The 20,150-nt window shown below is 40.9% G+C and overlaps 1 protein-coding gene across 4 annotated transcripts in view; it reads right to left on the reverse strand.

Annotated features, from left to right (window-relative positions):
- The window catches only part of LOC122549428 (centrosome and spindle pole-associated protein 1), a 156,659-nt gene that overhangs the window by 100,337 nt on the left and 36,172 nt on the right, over positions 1 to 20,150 (reverse strand). For 2 of the 4 annotated variants that reach the window (XM_043689244.1, XM_043689243.1), the window contains exons 7-9: positions 18,344 to 18,543; positions 17,616 to 17,711; positions 4,812 to 4,913 (exon numbers count right to left, since the gene is read on the reverse strand). In XM_043689244.1, coding sequence (XP_043545179.1) covers positions 4,812 to 4,913; positions 17,616 to 17,711; positions 18,344 to 18,543 — 398 coding nt within the window. The remainder of the gene's footprint in view (positions 1 to 4,811; positions 4,914 to 17,615; positions 17,712 to 18,343; positions 18,544 to 20,150) is intronic. The other 2 variants (XM_043689246.1, XM_043689245.1) reach the window with 2 other exon arrangements.

A 20,150-nucleotide genomic window follows, 5' to 3' on the forward strand; every position in this document is an offset into this window, starting at 1 on the left:
ATAGAACATTACAGCGCAGTACAGGCCCTTGGGCCCTCGATGTTGCGCCGATCCAAGCCCACCTAAACTACACTAACCCACTATCCTCCATATACCTATCCAATGCCCTCTTAAATGCCCATAAAGAGGGAGAGTCTACCACTGTTACTGGCAGGGCATTCCATGAACTAACGACTCGCTGAGTGAAGAACCTACCCCTAACATCAGTCTTATATCTACCCCCCCTTAATTTAAAGCTATGCCCCCTTGTAATACCCGACTCAATACGCGGGAAAAGGTTCATACTGTCGACCCTATCTAACCCCCTAATCATCTTGTACACCTCAATCAAGTCACCCCTAAACCTTCTTTTCTCTAGTGAAAACAGCCCCTCTTCACAATTCTCAGACTGATATAACTTAGAGTAGAATCTCTGGAACGCCACATTAATCTTTTTAGAATCACATGTTAGGTTCTCAGACCATTCCCTAATCGCTGTAATGGTTTGTGGGGCACTTCTCTTTCTGGCAAGGTATGCTAAGTATTTGCCTGGCTTGCCACCATGCTCGTATAACCTTTGCTTTGCAAAAGCCAGTTCCTTCTTTGCCGTCTGTATGAGCACGGAATTTAGTGTAGACCGCAGTGCCATAATCCTCTGTAGTATGACCAACGAGGGTCTGTCAAAATAGGCCTTCTCGGCTGCCTTCAACTGTGCTTCAAGGAGACATTGCTGCTCACCCTTCTGTCGCTTCCTACTGGTGGAATATGAAATAACTAACCCTCTGGCATAAGCTTTGGCAGTTTCCCAGAGAACAGATGAGCTATCAACCGAGCCTATGTTGATGTCTAGGAATGCCCAAAATTCCCTAGAGAAATACTCCACAAACTTCCTGAGAATATGAGAATTCCATGAGAATAAAGGGATCCATTCGCCAGTACCTTGAATCCACTGTAACATCCTTAATTTTAACCATGAGGTTCACTGGAGCATGATCAGAGATGGCAATATTACCAATCATACAGGATGCCACCAGATCCAGGGTTACCACAGGGGTCAGAAAAAAAAATCAATCCTCGTGTGACATCTGTGCGGATTGGAGAAAAACGTGAAATCCCTACTTGTATGGTGGAGACACCTCCAGACGTCCACCAAACTGTTTAATTTGTGCAGAGGGTATCGAGGGACCTTTAGGCAACCTGTCTACTGTGGGGTCCATGAGGCAGTTAAAATCTCCCCCTATAATGATGTGTTGAGACTTGAGACTTATCAGTTTAGAAAAAGCATCTACCAAGAATTTAAGAGGATGAGCTGGGGGACAATAAACAATTAAAATACCATATTCTTCCCCATTTATCAAGGCTTTAAGAATTACAGACCTCCCGTATGTGTGTTTAACACATTCCAACAATTTAAATGAGAGATTTTTCCTTACCAATATAGCCACTCCCATCCTTCTGGTATTAAATTATGAAAAATAAACTCGGTCAAAACCATTCTGCTGTAATTTCAGATGTTCCTGGTCATCCAAATGTGTCTCCTGTAACAAAGCAATATCCACCTTCTCCTTTCTAAGACTCAAGAGTACCTGCTTCCTCTTAATTGGTGAGTGACTTCCCTTGATATTCCAGGTACACCAGTTAATCAAATCATTAGCCATAATCTTCTGCAATTACATTTAAATTCCAGAGAGGAGGAACCCGAACTGCAAATTGCTGAGCCTTAGTGTCACATGGTCCACCAAATATAAAAACTACATAAACTAAAACCACTACATTTAACAAACATACAAAATTATTAAAAATAAAAAACAACAAAAACCAGAAAGCAAATCAACATATAAAGCACCAATAGCGCTGAGTAGGGGAACTCACCCCCTACCCGGAGGGGGCAACTACCCGGTCCGAACTGCCCATAAATAGGCATCTAACCATCTCAACCACCTTCACTTTTCCCAGCTAGAGCCGCATCGCAAGCACAAGCTAAAAAGAATAAACACCCCATAGAATATCAATATGAATAAAAAAAACATTCTTTTATATAAAAAAAAGGGGAATAAATACCCCACCCATCCTTTGGTATGTCCTAACTTAGAAATTTAAAATGTACATCTTCACCACCGCCAGACACCGTTTGAACCATCAATAGAGGAAAAACAAAACTCCAAACGGATTTCCTCTACTTCTTTTACAGAATGATAAACACATACCCAAGCAACAATATTTATACATACTACAATTGTTTAAATTAGATTAGTTTGTCCACAAAGTCTCTTGCCTTCTCCGTTGTGTCAAAGAGATGCATGGATCCATCTAAGGCGATCCGAAGCACTGCCGGATATCTCAGGGAGTACTGAATCCCAAGCTCCTTCAATCTTCTCCTGACACCATCATACGATTTTCGTTTCTGGATCACCACCGCTGAAAAGTCCTGAAAAAACATGATCTTAGAACCCTCGTAAATTAGGGCCTTTGGATCCTTCCCTGGAGTCTGGAAGCCTCCATGACTCTCTCCTTATCCTGGTAAAGATGGAACCGCATCAGGAAAGGACGAGGGCGTTGACCCAGACCTGACCTCTGTGCTGCGACCCGGTGAGCCTTCTCTACCTTCAATCCTTTCATGCCAATCTCCAAGTCAAGGAATTTCAGAAGCCAATTTTCAACAAATTCCACAGGCCGCTCACCTTCCTTACCCTCAGGCAGACCGATGATCAGAATGTTTTTTCTCCTGCCTCTGTTTTCAAGATCATCCACTTGGTCACGCAAATTACGAACCTGCGTCTTCAGGGCTTGGATCTCTTCCTTGAATGAACTGGCATCAGTTTCCACCACTGTAACCCTGTGCTCCACCTCATCCATCCTCTTCTCCAGGTCTCCCAGCTGCTGCTCATGCTTCTGCAGCATGAGAGAGACTGAAGCCAGCTTCTCTTCAATCTGTTTCCCCAACATCTTGCGAGATTTTGAGAGCTGGTTCACCAGGTCCTGGAGTGTAATCAGCTCTGAGGCTGCTGCAAGCCCAGCCTCAGATGCTCCTCCTCCCTTTTTAGGCATTTCTGGACAGCTGAAAATAAAGGTAAGTCAATTTTTAAATGTTTCCTGGGGCTCCACAATCTTTCCAACGCCCCAAGAAATCCTGATGTCCTGGGTTGGGTGGGTTAAAGGACCGTCCTGTTCCTGCTGCGATATGAAGCTCTGCAGTGTAATCTTCTCAGATCGCCGCCATCTTAGATCCTCCCCTCTTTTGCTTTTAATCATAACTCAAACTGTTTCAATTCTACTGTCTTTTCCTTATCTCTCCCTCTAACTCAAGCTGTTTCATTTGCAGTTGAATTCTGCCATCTCTATAGATCCTGATGGATCTATATCTTGTTTCCAACAAGTTTAAATGCTGAGCTACTGCTGAAATTATCGCCTTTCCTCACAGAAGGAGGCAGCTCCAACCCTAGCTTGTCTGCTAATTCCTGCAGCCTGGCTTTATTCACGTTTTGCAAAACTTCCAAAGTCACCACATCCGCCTCCAGAAAACTCTTGGCAACTGAAAAAGCATTGCTATCCCAAGCTTTGTCTACCCAACACCCAAAATAATGATACCAGCACCTACCACTTGCTGTTTACAAATCCCACAAAGAGCCCCCAACCTGTTATGGACTAGGCCAGACCTCTCAAAACATTCTTAAGCAGGCAGCCCCAGACCATAACTTTGCAATTTGTTTTGGTAAGTGTACAGTGAAAATTACCGAGAGTAAGTTAGCTAGGTTGACTACCAGGTTTTAAGACAGGCAAAATTTATTCACAAAATTATACAATGAAACACAAAAAACAGAATAAAGAACCCTTACAGAACTCAGTCTATCCAAACTAGACTTAATTACGCTGTTCCGAATTACACAACAGTCTCAATAAGCAAATCCTTTAAACACAGTAAAAATGAAATAAAGGTTTACAGATCAAAGTTAGAAGGACAGAAGGACAGAGTCCAGCAGCCTGTTTCTACACTGCTCCACAGCTGAACTCCCTAACTAATTCTGGACTGAACCGCTCAGCTAGAGAGCTGGGGATGCCCCCTCCTTGTTTTCAGAAGTAACCTGTACAAGACGTTAAAGCTTTGGCCTAAAGACTCATCTGTTTACATACGAACAAAAAGGCCTTTCATCTCTGTACCAAAGCCAACTGTTTCAGAGCCCAGCCTGTTTATGACCCCTCTAAGAAAAACCAAGAGTATAGTATCCTTGAGGATAAGATCAGCTTTGTGACATACACAAAGTTAAGATTCATGTGATTGGAAGTAATAAGTAGCAAAAATTGGGGATTGGATAATAGAAAGAAAAATTAAAAATCATTATCAGGCTAACAGACGAAAATAATGGAGTCCCACAGGATCAGCTATTCAAAACCAATCTCAGTATCTTAGATTAGGGATACTGCAGTACAGGGCTGAAAATGTGTTGCTGGAAAAGCGCAGCAGGTCAGGCAGCATCCAAGGAGCAGGAGAATCGACGTTTCGGGCATGAGCCCTTCTTCAGGGTTAGACTCATGCCCGAAACGTCGATTCTCCTGCTCCTTGGATGCTGCCTGACCTACTGCGCTTTTCCAGCAACACATTTTCAGCTCTGATCTCCAGCATCTGCAGTCCTCACTTTCTCCTCAAAGATACTGCAGTACAGCCAAACTTTCTTACAATAAAAAAAATTCGGTGGGAAAGCAAGTTGTAGGAATGATACAAAGGATTGTATATAGGTCAATTTGGAAAAAGGACTGCTTTGTCTGCGCTCAGCTGCTGTATGTTACAAATTCTTTTGAAGGAATATGAAAAGTATAAAATCATGGACATTTACCTAGATTTTCCTGCTGCTGAAACGGGTCGCTTCCGGTAGTCTTCCTTGTAACCCTCTTCAATGTACGCTGTTGGTTTTTGATCTCTCCTTTCTTTATAGTTCCTGTAGCAAATGGTTTAGCCAATGTCATTTAAAAAAAGAGACACTTAAATGTTTTTCCCACTGTTCCTGATGAAAATGAGTTTCAATACTGGAGAAAAATTACTTGGTCATCACATGAACTTAATACAGAATCAAGAGAGTTGTGACCGCATATCAACATGAGCAATACCAAGTGATAGTTTCTGAAGTACAATTGAGAAGTCATAAGAACTTAGTTAAGTGAGCCAGATAAAGTTAAAGTTCAAGTTCCCAAGTCAGTTCTATTCCAGTACACACAAGAACTAGAGAGATTATTTCAGTGCATCAAAGTTCAATGCATAATCGCTGAATATAGTTCTGAGGAAATACTGCACAGCTGAATGTATCCACATTTTAACATGGATCCAACAAAGCATTTGTTTACCACACGTCTTTCAAAGTACACCATTACAAATTAAAATAAATTATTTACCTCATAGACAAGTGTTGAATATTACAGATGCAGGTTGGTTGCCACCAGTGCCTACATATTGGCCTATCTACTTCAAAAGAAAATCATGCTCTAAATAGTCATGAAATGTTTTAATATATTACAGCAAGGTCAAGAAGTATATATTTATTAACACAAGACAAAACAACTACAATTAAGAAGGCAACTTACTATCTAAATTAAGAGGAACTTCACAGTGCATGAGTGCAGAGGGATTTGGATATTCCTGTGCACAAATCAAAGAAAACTAGAATGCAGGTACAGCATATAATAAAGGAGACAAACCAACAGCAATGTGGTTGAATCTTAACCACCCTGTGAGAAATTAAAGATGGGCAATAAATGCTGGCCTAGTCAGCTGCCCTCACACTGTGAACGAGTAAGGGGAAAAAAAATGAATTTTGGCATTTATTGGTAAAGGAATAGAGTAGGAAGTATTGCTGCAACTCTACAAGGCATTTGTGAGACTGCACCCGAAGTACATGTATGCAATTTTGATCCCCTTACTGGAGGAGGAATGTAGTTGAATTGGAGGTATCCGAAAGAGGTTCACTAAAATGATTCCAGAGATAAGGATTTTGTCTTATGAACAGAGATTGAGCAATTTAGGCCTCTCAGGAGTTTTTAAGAATGAGAGGAGATCTAATTGAGGTCTAAGATGATAAAGACGATTGACAAAGTAGAGATAGAAAGGATGATTTGATATGTGGAGTAATTTATAACTACTGGTCAAAGTTTTAGGATAAGGAGTAGCAGATTTAAAACAGAGGAGGAGAAATTACTTCATGAGTCATGAATCTGGGGAATTCACTAACCCACAGTGTAGTGGACGCTGGGACATTGAGGAGATCAACAGTTTTTTTTTAACTTTTTTTAAAGCAATGAGTTGAATGGTTATGGAGGGCAGACAAGCAAGTTCAAATGAGTTCAGCCATGATTGTATCAAATAACAGTACAGGCTGAAGGGGCTGAATTGCCTACTTCTGCTCCCCTGTGGCTGAACATTTCAGCTTCCCCTCCCACTCTGCTGAGGACATGCAGATCCTGGGCCACCTCCATCACCACCCGACACTTGGAGGAAGAACGCATCATCTTCCGCCTCGGTACCCTCCAACTCCATGGCATCAATGTGGACTTCACCAGTTTCCTCATTTCCCCTCCCCCCCACCTTACCCCAGCTCAGCACCATCCTCACGACCTGTCCCACCTGTCAACCTTCCTTCTCACCTATCCACTCCACCCTCCTCTCCAACTTATCACCTTTACCCCCACCTCCATCTACCTATTGAACTTTCAGCTACCTTCTCCCCAGCCCCACCCCCTCCCATTTTTCTCTCCACCCCCGAGGCTCCCAGCCTCATTGCTGACAAAGGGCTTTTGCCCGAAACATCAAATTTCCTCCTCTTCAGATGCTACCTGACCTGCTGTGCTTTGACAGCACCACTCTAATCTTGACTCCAATCTCCAGTACCTGCAGTAACCACTTCCACCTACTTCTGCTCGTAGATATGTACTGCCTTATTGGCATGCACTGAGATATGCAAGTCATGAAAATTTCAGGTTTAGTCCCTGAAATTTGGTTTATTTATCACAATTAAGGCATCAATTAGTATCCTATAATTAGCTTCAACAGCCCTCCAGAGAAGAGTAAACAGTAATCAGATAGGATCACTAGATACTAAGAGAATCCTAAGTAGAAAAGCCCTGTATTTGGATTTGGCGATGCCGGTGTTGGACTGGGGTGTACAAAGTTAAAAATCACATAAACCTGTTGGACTATAACCTGGTGTTATTTGGAAGCACTAGCTTTCAGAGCACTGCTCCTTCATCAGGTGGTTGTCAGTCACCTGATGAAGGAGCAGAGCTCTAAAAGCTAGTGATTCCAAATAAACCTATTGAACTATAATCTATATTTGGATGTCCTGTGAAGGCAAGCTATGATATGCACAAATTAAATAGCCTCTGGATGTAGGTTTTCTCACTGAGCTGGAAGGTTAGTTTTCAGAAGTTTCATCATCATACTAGATAACATCTTTAGTGAGCCTCCAAATGAAGTATCGGTGGTTTAGCCCACTTTCAATTTATATGCTTGAGTTTCCTTGGGTTGGTGATGTTATTTCCTATGGTGATATCATTTCATATGGTGATGTCATTTCCAGTTCTTTTTTTCTCAGGGGGTGGTAAATGGGATCCAAGTCAATGTGTTTGTTGATAGAGTTACGGTTGGAATGCCATGCTTCTAGGAATTCTTGTGCATGTCTCTGGTTGGTTTGTCCCAGTCAAAGTGGTGTCCTTCCTCATCTATATGTATGGATACTAGCGAGAGTGGGTCATGTCGTTTTGTAGCTAGTTGATGTTCCTATGACCTGGTGGCTAGTTTTCTGTCTGTTTGTCCAATGTAGTGTTTATTACAGTTCTTGCAAGGTATTTTGTAAATGACACTAAATGAAACAAATTAGAGGAAACTTTCAAGACCATCAATAGTACCCTTACTGGCATAAAATTCACTAAAGAGGAGGAAAACAACAACAAACTGCCATTCCTAGATGTCACAGTAGAGCGAACAGCCAATGGGGAACTTCAAACCAGCGTCTACATGAAAACACCACATATGGACCAAATATTGATCTACAGAGCAATCATTCCAACAAAATACCTTGCAAGAACAGTAACAAACACTATATTGAACAAACAGGTAGAAAACTAGCTACCAGGATACATGAACATCAACTAGCCACAAAACGACATGACCCATTCTCACTGGTATCCTTACATACGGACGAGGAAGGACACCACTTTGACTGGGACAAGCCAAACAAAGACACATATGAGAATTCCTAGAAGCATGGCATTCCAACCGGAACTCTATCAACAAACATATTGACTTGGACCTCATTTACCACCCCCGAGAACAAGAACAGGAAATGACATTACCAATCCAAGGAAACTCAAACATACAAATAGAAAGCGGGCTAGACCACCGGTGCTTCATTCAGAGACTCACTGAAGATGTTACCTAATATGATGATGAAACATCTGAAAACAAACCTTCCAGCTCAGCAGAACCTCAACCTGAGCTACAAATCTTCTCAAAACTCATTAAACAGCCTATCAACATTCAATCATGGATGAAAGTGGCAACTTATACAAATCACCACATATTCTTGGAATCATAAATAAGTATAGCACTTCAAGCAGCAAATCGAGCAAGTAGAGATTAGAAAGCAAGTGATCTAAAACTCTACCTCATTAATACACCAATTTGCATTTAAACAATACTGCAGACACTGAAAGCAACTTGAAGGGCTGAATGTAAATGACGACTTGAAACACTAAACTAGCAGATCGTGCCAACATAAAGTATCCAAATTACTTCAGCTAGCAGCATTCCAGATAATACTAAGAAAACCAAATTGGCCCAATGGATACAGACGTCATCTTCCCCACTCAACTCCTGCTATGGCAGAGAACAGGTATTGCCCAAAATGTATCACCCAATTCAATTGTGGTTTACTTCTAAGCATACAAACAGGCAGAAATATAACTTTAGAAAGATGAAGCAGAAATTTACCACAGGAGCATGCAGTACAACAAACTGATAAAGACTGATCAACTTGTGCAATTAAACAACATTTCCAGTTGCTTTTTCCAAAATAGCCTGTACCAGTATTTAATACATCACACAAATCTTCCTCCAATGCACAACATTATCTGCACATCCTTCTATTCCTTTCACTGTCTGAAGTACTTATCTGTCAGACATCAGTTAGCTCAGTTGGCTGGACAGCTGATTTGTGATGCAGAGTGATGCCAAAAGCATGTGTTCAATGCCTACACCAGCTGAGGTCACCATGAAGGTACTGCCTTCTCAACCTCACCACTCACCTGATGTGTGGTGACCCTCAGGTTAACTCAAGAGTTCTGACAAAGGGTCACTGAACCCAGAATATTAACTCTGGACTTCTCTCCATAGATGCTGTCAGGCTTTCCAGCAATTTCTAACTCACTAGTCATGTCTCCCAAAACAGTGCTGCCTCTAGTCCTGTGAGATTATGTGACTTTACCTTTATTTGTCTATCTTCCCTCTAAACGGATCTACACCATTAAACTCAATCCTACCCATTCTGTGAGTTAAAAAACTTCTCATGAATTACTTGTTTGATTGATCATCCTTTGCTATGGACTCCCCATAAGTGGAAACAACTCTCCATGCCTAACCTATCAAAGCCCTTCATGATTTAAAAAATTTTGGCAAAGTTATCCTCGAGCTTTCACTTGAAGAGGAAAGAGTTCAAGCCTTCAGTCTTTCCAGATCAGTGCAACTTCTCAATTCTGGAATTATCTTTGTAAATCTCTATGTCCTTATCATGACAAGAAGGCCAGAACTGTCCATACAGCTTCCAATCTCCTCAATTCTATTCTTTTATAAAAGAACCCTAATGCTTTCTTTGAATTATTTATGACTTTGTTAACATGCACTGCTACTTTTAATGATTTGAGACCATGTTCCAATTCAATAACCATGGTCAATAGGAAAGTGAGATACACAGTATGAGTTTGATACAATATACATGTTAGGGTCCAGGACATGAGACTGTGTTACAGCTGGGGCATGGAGTTCCATTTGTATATAACATACATCCCTGTATAAAGTTACTTAAAAGTCACTTTAACCAACAGCTGGTTGGCTAAGCATAACCCTCATCTACTGTGTCCTTTGGTCTCGATGTGGTTTCCTTTACTTGGGGAGACAGAACACCAGCTCGCAGAGTGTTTCAGAAAACACCTCTGGGACACGTGCAACCACCAAACCCACCGCCCTGTGGCCGACCACTTCAACACCCCCTCCCACACCACCAAGGACATGCAAGTCCTGGGCCGCCTCCACCGCCAAATCAAAGCCACCTAATGACTGGAGGAAGAATGCCTCATCTTCCGCCCTGGGGTCTGAAATCACACGGCCACACCTTGCTCCTCACCTCCATCCCAGGCCCCAAAGGATCCTTCCACATCCGACAGAGATTTATCTGTACTTCCACACACATCATCTACTGTGTCCATTGCTCTCGGTATGATCTCCTCTACATTGGGGACAAGACGCCAACTTGCAATACATTTCAGGGAACATCTCTGAGACACGTTCACTAAATAACCCTACCGTCCTGTGGCTGAATACTTCAACTCCCCTTCCCATTCCCATTCCGCCAAGGACATGCAAGTGCTGGGCCTCCTCCACTACCAAACTCTAGTCATGCAATGCCTGAAGGAAGAATGCCTCATCTTCCGCCATGGGACCCTTCAACCGCATGTGGATGATGTAGATTTCACCAGTTTCCTCACCTCCCCTCCACTCCACCTTATCCCAAATCCAACCTTCCAACTGGGCACCACACTCCTGAACTGCCCTACCTGTCCATCTTCCTTCGCACTTATCTGCTCCACCCTCCATTCCAACCTATCCCCATCACCATCCACCTCCACCTACCTATTGCATTCCCTGCCACCTTCTTCTTCCCACCTCACCCCAGATACAGTCCCCTCCCATTTATCTCTCAGCTCACTCGGGCCACCCCTCATTCCTGATGAAGAGCTTATGCTCGAAAAGTCGACTTGCCTGCTGCTCAGATGCTGCCTGACCAGCTGTGGTTTTCCAGCACCACACTGTTCGACTCTGATCTCCAGCATCTGTAGTCCTCACTTTCTCCATATAATTGTGCATATCATCAATTCAAATGTCAAATATCTGTTGTAGAACAGGAGCTCAACTGAATAGTAATATATAGTTAAAAATTTACCTCATTTGGCACCTGCAAGACCCTCACACTATTAGCAAATTTAGAATGTGCAGTCTGCAGAAATCAGGCTTCCAACTGATTATAAAACTAAAAGAAAAGGTCTTAACTGAATACTTGTCCAGCCACCCACATTCTATCCTCCATGAATCTGATAAAATAAAAAATGTTGCTGCCATATCCTAACACATACTTCTCTATTCACCCATCACCCCTATGTTCAGTGATCTCTATTAGTTTCCCCGTTAGGCAATGTCACGATTTCAAATTCTTATCCTGTCAAATTCACCCATGGTCTAATCCACTTAACCATCAGTCTTATTCAGCTCTGTAATCCTACAAGATATCTGTATTCCTACAATGCTCGCCTGTTGTACATCCTTATGGATGACCCTGCCTTTATTTTCCTCAAGGTCTGGAATCCCTTCCCTGAACTTTGCACACTTATATGGTTTGATATTTTTTTTAATAAAACACTCCTGTGAAACACCACCAGATGTAATACTAGATTTGTGTTATTTTAAGATGGCACTCAGAGTTCAAGGAATGAGAAAATGCTTGCAAGGGATATCCAAGGAAAAATTAAAGATCTTTATAAATATATAAAGAGAAAGAGGATGACTTCTAGTACAGTTGGTTCCTTAACTAAACGTGCAGGTGATATTGTAATTGGAAATCAGGAAATTATACACTTAAGAAATAGTGATTTTTTTGCATCAAATTACACAATATAGAATGCAAACAAAATGCCATTGACGTGAAAGTCAAAAAACAAAACCGAAGAGAAGAATTAATTCAATTCAATAGAAGTAAAACTTGGCGTTGGACAAATTTCCTGGACATAACTGCTTCCATCTAGGATATGTCAATGCATTTATCATTATCTTCTGTTATGGACTAGGCCAGACCACTCAAAACATTCTTAAGCAGGCAACCCTGGACCTAACTTTGCAATTTGTTTCGGTAAGTGTACAGTGGAAATTACCCAGAGTAAGATAAGTAGGTTGACTATCAGATTTTAAAACAGAAAAACTTTATTCACAAAATTACACAATGAAACACAAAAAAAAAGAACCCCTACAGAACTCGATCATTCCAACTAGACTTAATTATGCTATTCCAAATACACACAACAGTCCCAATTAGCAAACTCCCTTTAAAAACCAGTATAAATGGAACACATGTTGAAGGTTGAAGTTGAAGGGCAGAAACGAGAGACAGTTTCCACACAGCTCCCTGTTGAACTTCTCAGTCCAAGACTGAACTAAAACTGCTCAGCTCAACTCACCAGAGAGCTGACCACTCCCCTCTCTTTATACAGGTCACTGCTAAAGCAAGACCACTTTAACCTGAAGTCTCATGTGTTTACATATAAACAAGAAGTCTCTCAAAATCCTTTTCATCTCCATACCAAACCAGACTGATCGGAGTCCGGCCCAGTTTATTGCCCCTCCGAAAAAAATCAAGGACATAGTTTCCTTGAGCTAAGGTACAGCTTTTAGAACAAAAAGGGGACTAGATTTGTGACATTCCTGAAATATCTTTGATTAGAAATTGTTTCCTGGTTTGAAACAAATTGACAATATTACTCCATTAAACTTTAAACTTTAAGACATAAGCTAGGAAATTATATGCAATAAGGCTAATGTCAGTTGAGGGTAAATTGCTAATATCAGGAAGGATAAATCAGTATTTGGTCAGACATAAGTGGTAGCAAACATGAGGTAACCAGTAAGTATCTTTAAAGGATAGGACCCTTCTAAATAACCAAATTAATATACTTTATTTGAGATTAAATGTGGTAGATAAGGGAGTTTCTATGCATGTTAATTATATGATTTCCACAAGGCATAGAATCATACAGTACAGAAGAGGCACTTCGGCACATCAAGTTTGCACAACCTAAACTAGTCTCACTTTCATGCACTAGGCCCATTGATTATAATGACACTTCAAGTGCTCATCCAAGTACTTTTTAAAAATTGAGTTTACATGCTACACCCTCCACAAAAACAACTTTCTTCAAATCTCCTCAGTCTCGTGCATTTCATGTTAAAATATGTCCCTTGTAATTGACCCTTCAATTAAGGGGGTTTCCTATCCATTTGGCCAATGCTCCCCACCATCCCCCCCAACCTTCTCTGCTCCGAAGAAAACAACCTGAGTCTATCCAGCCTTTCTTCACAGCTAAACTGCTCCATCTCGGTGGATCTCCTCTGCACTCCCTCCAGTGCAATTAAGTCCTTCCTATAGTACAGAGGCCAAAACTGCACATAGTACTCCAGCTGTGGCCTAATCACAATCCTGTACAATTCTAACGTAACCTCCATAACCTTATAATCTAAGCTTTGACCGATAAATGTATGCGTCCCATAGGCCTTCTTAACTCCTGTGCTTCCTAGTACCTGCCATTCAGACAGTCCTCCCTCTTGCTACATCTTGCTACATCTTCCACCTCAGAGAGCTTGCCAATTGTATAAGAGAATTGGTTTGACAGTAGGAGACAAAAGATACGGGTGGAGAGTCCAAAGCCAGCGGGAATATTTTTAAAGTGAGAGAAGAGAGATTTAGAAAGGATCTGAGGGGCAATTTTTTCGACACAGAGAATGGCTCATATGCAGAATGAACTGGCAGATGAAATTACAGATGCAGGAACAGTTACAACATTGAAAAGATGTCTGGACAGGGTTTCAAGAGATATGGGTGAAAGGTAAGCAAGTGGCTCTATTTTAGTTTGGGAAGCTTGGTCAGCATGGATGAGTTGGACTGAATGGTCTGTTTCCATGCTGTATGACTCTCAGGGGTAAATTCCATCTGCCACTGATTTGCCCATCTGATCAATCAATGTATTTCCTCCTTTTACTTAAGACTTCTTTCCCAATGCCAACCACCCAGCCAATATGCGTGTCCACGCAAACATATCATCCTCTCCCACATTTTCATCTACATTGTTTATATCACAAACAATAAGGGACCAAGTGCCAATCCCGGTGTATACCACTAGACATTAATCTCCAGCCAGACAAAAACAAGAAAAACAGGCCTTCTATTATCACCCTGTCTCCTGCCACTGAGATAATTCTGATCCAACTTGCCAAGCTAACCCAGATCCCATGTGTTTGCACCTTATTTGTTTCCCATAAGGGAATTGGTAAGGTTCAATGAAGAGACTTTTAACAGAAGTATGCATGCTTTGGATGCAAGTTTGCTCGCTGAGCTGGAAGGTTCATTTTCAGACGTTTCATCACTATACTGGGTAACACCATCAGAGAGTCTCCAGTGAAGCACTGGTGTTAGTGACCTGCTTTCTATTTATGTGTTCAGGTTTACTTGGGATGGCGATGTCATTCCTTGTGGTGACATCAGCTCCTGTAGTGATGTCATTTCCTGTTTTTTATTCCTCAGAGGATGGTAAATCAGGTCTATGTGTTTGTCAATAGAGTTCCGTCACGATCATCAATAATACCTTTACTGGCATAATATTAACTCAAGAGGAGGAAAACAATATATTGCCATTCCTAGATGATAGAGTAGAGCGAACAGCCAACGGGGAACTTTAAACCAGCATCTACAGGAAAACGACACATACAGACCAAATATTGAACTACAGAGGCAATCACCCCAACAACAAAGCTGCATCAGAACATTATTTCAACAAGCCAACACACTGCAGCACAGAGGAACTACTCAGAGCAGAGGAAAATCACCAATACAGTGTATTAAAAAAAGAATGGGTACCTACTGAACAAACCCAAACAGGCAGACAAAACACGTCAAAAACCCTCACCACTCTCCCCTACATCAAAGACATCTCAGAAATGACTACCAGACTACTCCGACCTCTTGGCATCATGGTAGCCCACAAACCCACCGACACACTAAAACAGCAGCTAATTAATTTGAAAGACCCCATACAGAAAACAAACAAAACTAATGTGATTTACAAAATGTTTTGCAAGAACTGTAACAAACACTACATTGGGCAAACAGGCAGAAAACTAGCCACCAAAATACATGAACATCAACTAACCACAAAAAGACATGACCCGCTCTCATTAGTATCCTTATATACAGATGAGGTAGGACACCATTTCGACTGGGACAACACATCCATCCTGGGACTAGCCAAACAGAGACATGTACGAGCATTCGAACCCAAACTCTAACAACAAACACATCAACTTGAACCCCATATACCACCATCTGAGAAAAAGAACACAAAGTGACATCACCACAGGAAATGATGTCACCAACCCAAGGAAACCTAAACACAAACAGAAAGCGGGTCACTAAAACCAATGCTTCACCGGAGGCTCACTGATGGTGTTACCTAGTATGGTGACGAAATGTCTGAAAATGAACCTTCCAGCTCAATGAGCAAACTTACATCCAGAACCTCAACCCGAGCTATAAATCTTCTCAAAACTCACTAATTAGTGTGGTTTGAATTGAAAGTATCAGGTTAAGAGGTAGGTTTCAAACCGAAAACAAGGTTAATCTGTATACTCAACAATCTATGATGACACTACCCTACACATCAATCTGTATTGGGTCCATTTCACTATAATAATATGACTTGGATGAAAAGTTAGAAAAACATATACCTAAGGTGCTCATGATACCAAATTAGGTGACACAGTAAATAACTTTAACCGGTGTCTAATTAAGTTCAATTAAGTGGACAAAACTCTCCAAGACAGTTCAACATGGAAAAGTATGAGGTCATCTATTTTGGACTGCAAAAAGCTAGGTCAATAGATTTTATACATAACAAGGTCTCGCCGTGAATAAGTAGAGTTAATAGGTAAATAATTTAAACATCAGTGAGTTGGAAAACCTTGGCAAAATATGGCACATGAGGATATTTGGCCCATTTGTTCCATGCTCCCTCTCTGTAAAGTAATTCTGTTCATTCCACTTGGTGTCGCATCTAACCAAATGTTAATATACATTAAAAATAATCACCTGGACAACAAAACATACCCACACACTCAGGTCAGCTTTTCGCAAAAAACAGCAATGCTGCTGCAACTAATTGTTGGATCCCAATTCCTGCAGTCATTCCTCAAAAGTCATGAGTGTCAATGGAAGTTTCAGAGATTTGTATGCCTGATCTGATGCTTCGTCTGGATTAGAAAGATCGAAGCAATAATGAATTTATTTTCAGATCTTACCATTCATAAACAGGATGGATATCTGCACTTCATAAAACAAATAATCTATGCAACAAAGGAAGGGAGTTTAAAATTGTAGGAATCCTTACTCACCAGACCATACAAGGCCCCTGAACTAACTGCAAAAAGCATCTTCTGAGTTGAGGATTCCATTTATGTGGTAGGAGCTTACATTACACAAAGCTTCCAATTCATTATTCTCTGCCTGTTTGGCTGACAGAATCATACCATTGACTCTGTACATGCCGTATTAAAAAAAACATTAAAAAGCATAGGGAGTAGGACTTCAGCCCTCAAACCTGCCCCAAGATCATGGTTGATTTGCCCCAGGCCTCAACTACTCTTTTGAGCTATCTCTGATATTTATAAATTCTATTTACCTCCTTTTTAAATACTTCCAGTGATCTAGAGTAGAGAATTCTAGACATTCAGTAATCGAAGGGAGAAGAAATCCTTCACATCTTAAGTTTTAAATGAGTGTCCCCTTTATTCTGTAATGTCCCCTAGTTCAAAATTCCACAACTGATGGAAACGTCTTCTCAACTCTATCCTGTCAAGCCCACTCGGAATCTTGCATATTTCATCCCTTACTTTTTTAAACTCTAACAAATAAATTTCTAACCTGCTTAGTCATTTTTGATACGTCAATCATTTCATCCCGAATCAGCCTTTTGATCACCCTCCAATACCACTATTTCCTTTCTGAGATGAAGAGAATCAAACTGTTCACTGCATCCCAGGTTCCACCTCCCCAACAGGTGTAAGACTTTCCTGTTTTTTCCTGTTTCCACCTCTCCGAAGCAATAAAGGCCAAAATTCTATTTGCCTCAGTGATTACTTGCTGCAATTGAAGGCTAATGTTTTGCGTTTCTGCACAAGAACACACAGCTCCCTCTATTCTGCACATTTTGTTTTAAGAGTTTGGATGCATTCGACACAAGGTGGTTTGCAGAGTCAAAAACTGGTTACCAGATTTCTCCAGAAGCAAGGAGCAGATTACTATTTTCTGGCTTTGGTTTTGAGGAAAATCCATGACTGCGAGAAATTTTCCACGTCACAATGTAACTAGAATCCATGTCATAACAGACAATAGATGCAGGAGTAGGCCATTCTGCCCTTTGAGCCAGCACCACCATTCATTATGACCATGGCTGATCATCCTCAATCAGTATCCTAACACAGGATCATGTCTACAAGAACAGTTCTGCAATATGATCAGGGTCCAAGAAGACCAATATGGGAACAATAAATCTGAACAAACATTCACCTGTTTTCATTTCTCAATTGCTGGAAGTGGTTGCCAGAATTAGCAAAGTTATTTTCATAAGCCTCTGATAGTCTGTCTGTTTGCGTCTGAGCATTTCTGTAAGGGAATAATCCACAGTTTAAATATTTTGCAATGCCTTTTAATTGAGGAAACCAATGACATCATACTACTGCAAAAGTATTAGAAACATTTTGTTCCAGTAAATGCATATATTTTTGCACTGACAGCACATTGCCCCAGTGAGTTGTGATATATAAATAAACGAATCTTAAAGAAAATAGAAATCAGAAAGAATGGGCCACTTGGCACCTCAAGCCTGCTCTGCCAATCAATAGTTAATGTTTGAGCTTATTATTCCATGTTCCTGCCTATCCCAATAACCTTTCACACCCCTACTTTACAAAAATCTATCCATCTTAGCCTTGAAGATATTCCAGGATTCTGCTTCAATCACCTTTTGACAAAATGTTTTTCTGATCTTTAGGAGCTATCACAAGACAGCAAATTATTAAAATATTTAATAATATGGTTTAGATAGCAGTTTTCCATCAGCATTTGAGAGCCTCAAGAGATTATATTCACAAATTATGTGAATCAGAATAATTTAGATATAGCCATTAAGCAGATATTTCATCACAATATCATGAAAATGATCTGCATTAATACCATATACTTCCCATCACATTTTTCCAAAATGTTCAGCATTTGTAATAATCTATTATCATTACCTTCTCTGACCAATCTCAGGATCATCAGATTTTCGATATCGGTCCTCTTCTTGTCGCTTTTGATTTAACAATTCCTCATAAGCTTCCATTGAAGTATATGCATCTCTCCTATGAGACACTGGATTGAGCGGACCAGTTCTTATTTGAGTTGTATCCTGAAAACTGGTGTCATCTGAAGGATCAATATTCTCCTTATAGTACTGGTTACAATTTTTAAATAAAATCAATTAGTATTCAAATAAATACTGGTTCTAAAATGTCAAAGTGCATATTACAGTTAAAATATCTGTACATTTAATGTGCTTTTTCGACTAGGTCACAACTTATGGTGATACATAACATTTTAGAAATCAGAATTAGAAATAGAAAATACTATAGAGCAATGAAGGAGAAAGGAATGAAATAAATTAAGAGGGAAAGATGAAATAAGTTATGTTTATTTCATTTGAAAAATTGGCTAGGCAGGTGGAGTGGTCCGAAGATTTATGATTAGATTACCTACAGTGTGGAAACAGGCCCTTCAGTCCAAAAGGTCCACACCGACCCTCCAAAGAAAAACCCACCCCCCTATATTTACCCCTGACTAATCCACCTAACTGGCAATTTACATGGCCAGTTCACCTAACCTGCACATCTTTGGACTGTGGGAGGAAACCGGAGCACCCGGAGGGAACCCACGCAGACACAGGGAGAATATGCAAACTCCACACAGACAGTTTCCAGAGGCGGGAATTGAACTGGGGTCCGTGGTGCTGTGAGGCAGCTTGCTAACCACTGAGCCACTATGGAAGAACAGAAAGTTCAGGAAGTGTGAAGGGCTGCAGAATTAGATGAGTACATGCATTACAGAATTCATTAAGACAAGAATTTTGTTCTGTGCGGGATAGAAGTTGGGAGAAGGGGAGATACTACACTTCTAAACCACGAGTAGAGAGCACTGGTAAGATTTTAACAACAGGTTAAAAAAGAAACCAAAGAGGATGGAAAGGAGGTGAAAGGCTTCAGGTGTTTCCACTATGGTAAAAGAAAGGTGCTGTGGCAAAAGAGGTGGTAAAAGAAGCTAAGCCAGTGGCATTAGAGAAGGCAGACCCCAAGAAGAGCTGAGGAGCTGCAGGAGAATGCACAGCCTTGGCAGGGGCTGGGTAAGTCGTTAGAACCTGATCTCTACGAAGAATTCACCTCTGTGGGTAAAGTTTACTCAGAAAGAACAGGGAGAGGAGGAAAAGAAGTTGTAATTTTGAGAGATATAGGATCTAGCCAGTCAATGATAGTAAGGGATGAATGAATATGCAGCCTTTCTGATCTGTTACTCGAGAGTGTGGTAATTTGTGGGATAGATGGACAGAAATTTAGCATTCCGCTATGTAAGATCAGGTTGGATTGCCAACTCAAGACTGGGGAAGTTACAGTGGGAGTGATTGACAGAGTGTCAGTTCCAGGAATTCAGTTTATTCTTGGGAATGATTTGGCAGGATCCAAGGTGGGAGTGACACCCCTTGTTGTGGAGAAGCCCAAGGAAGACCAAGAAACTGATGAGTTAAAACAGAAATATCCTGGTATTTTCCTTCCTGGTAACTAGATCCCACTAAGTCACAGCACAAAGTGAAAAGTAAAGAGAAAGATGAAGGAGTTAAGGTTCAGTTAGCGGGGAATCCAAGATGGCAGCGACCCAGTAAGACTGAGTCTATAGTGCTCCTCCCAAGACTTGGGCACAGTGGGTCACCTACCCCCTACCAAGCTCACCAAATCATTTATAAATCATTTATAATAGTTTAGTAACTCAATTAGTTGTGTAATATTATATTTA

The sequence above is a fragment of the Chiloscyllium plagiosum genome, chromosome 4, assembly GCF_004010195.1.
Source record: "Chiloscyllium plagiosum isolate BGI_BamShark_2017 chromosome 4, ASM401019v2, whole genome shotgun sequence".
NCBI classification, from domain to species: Eukaryota; Metazoa; Chordata; class Chondrichthyes; order Orectolobiformes; family Hemiscylliidae; genus Chiloscyllium; species Chiloscyllium plagiosum.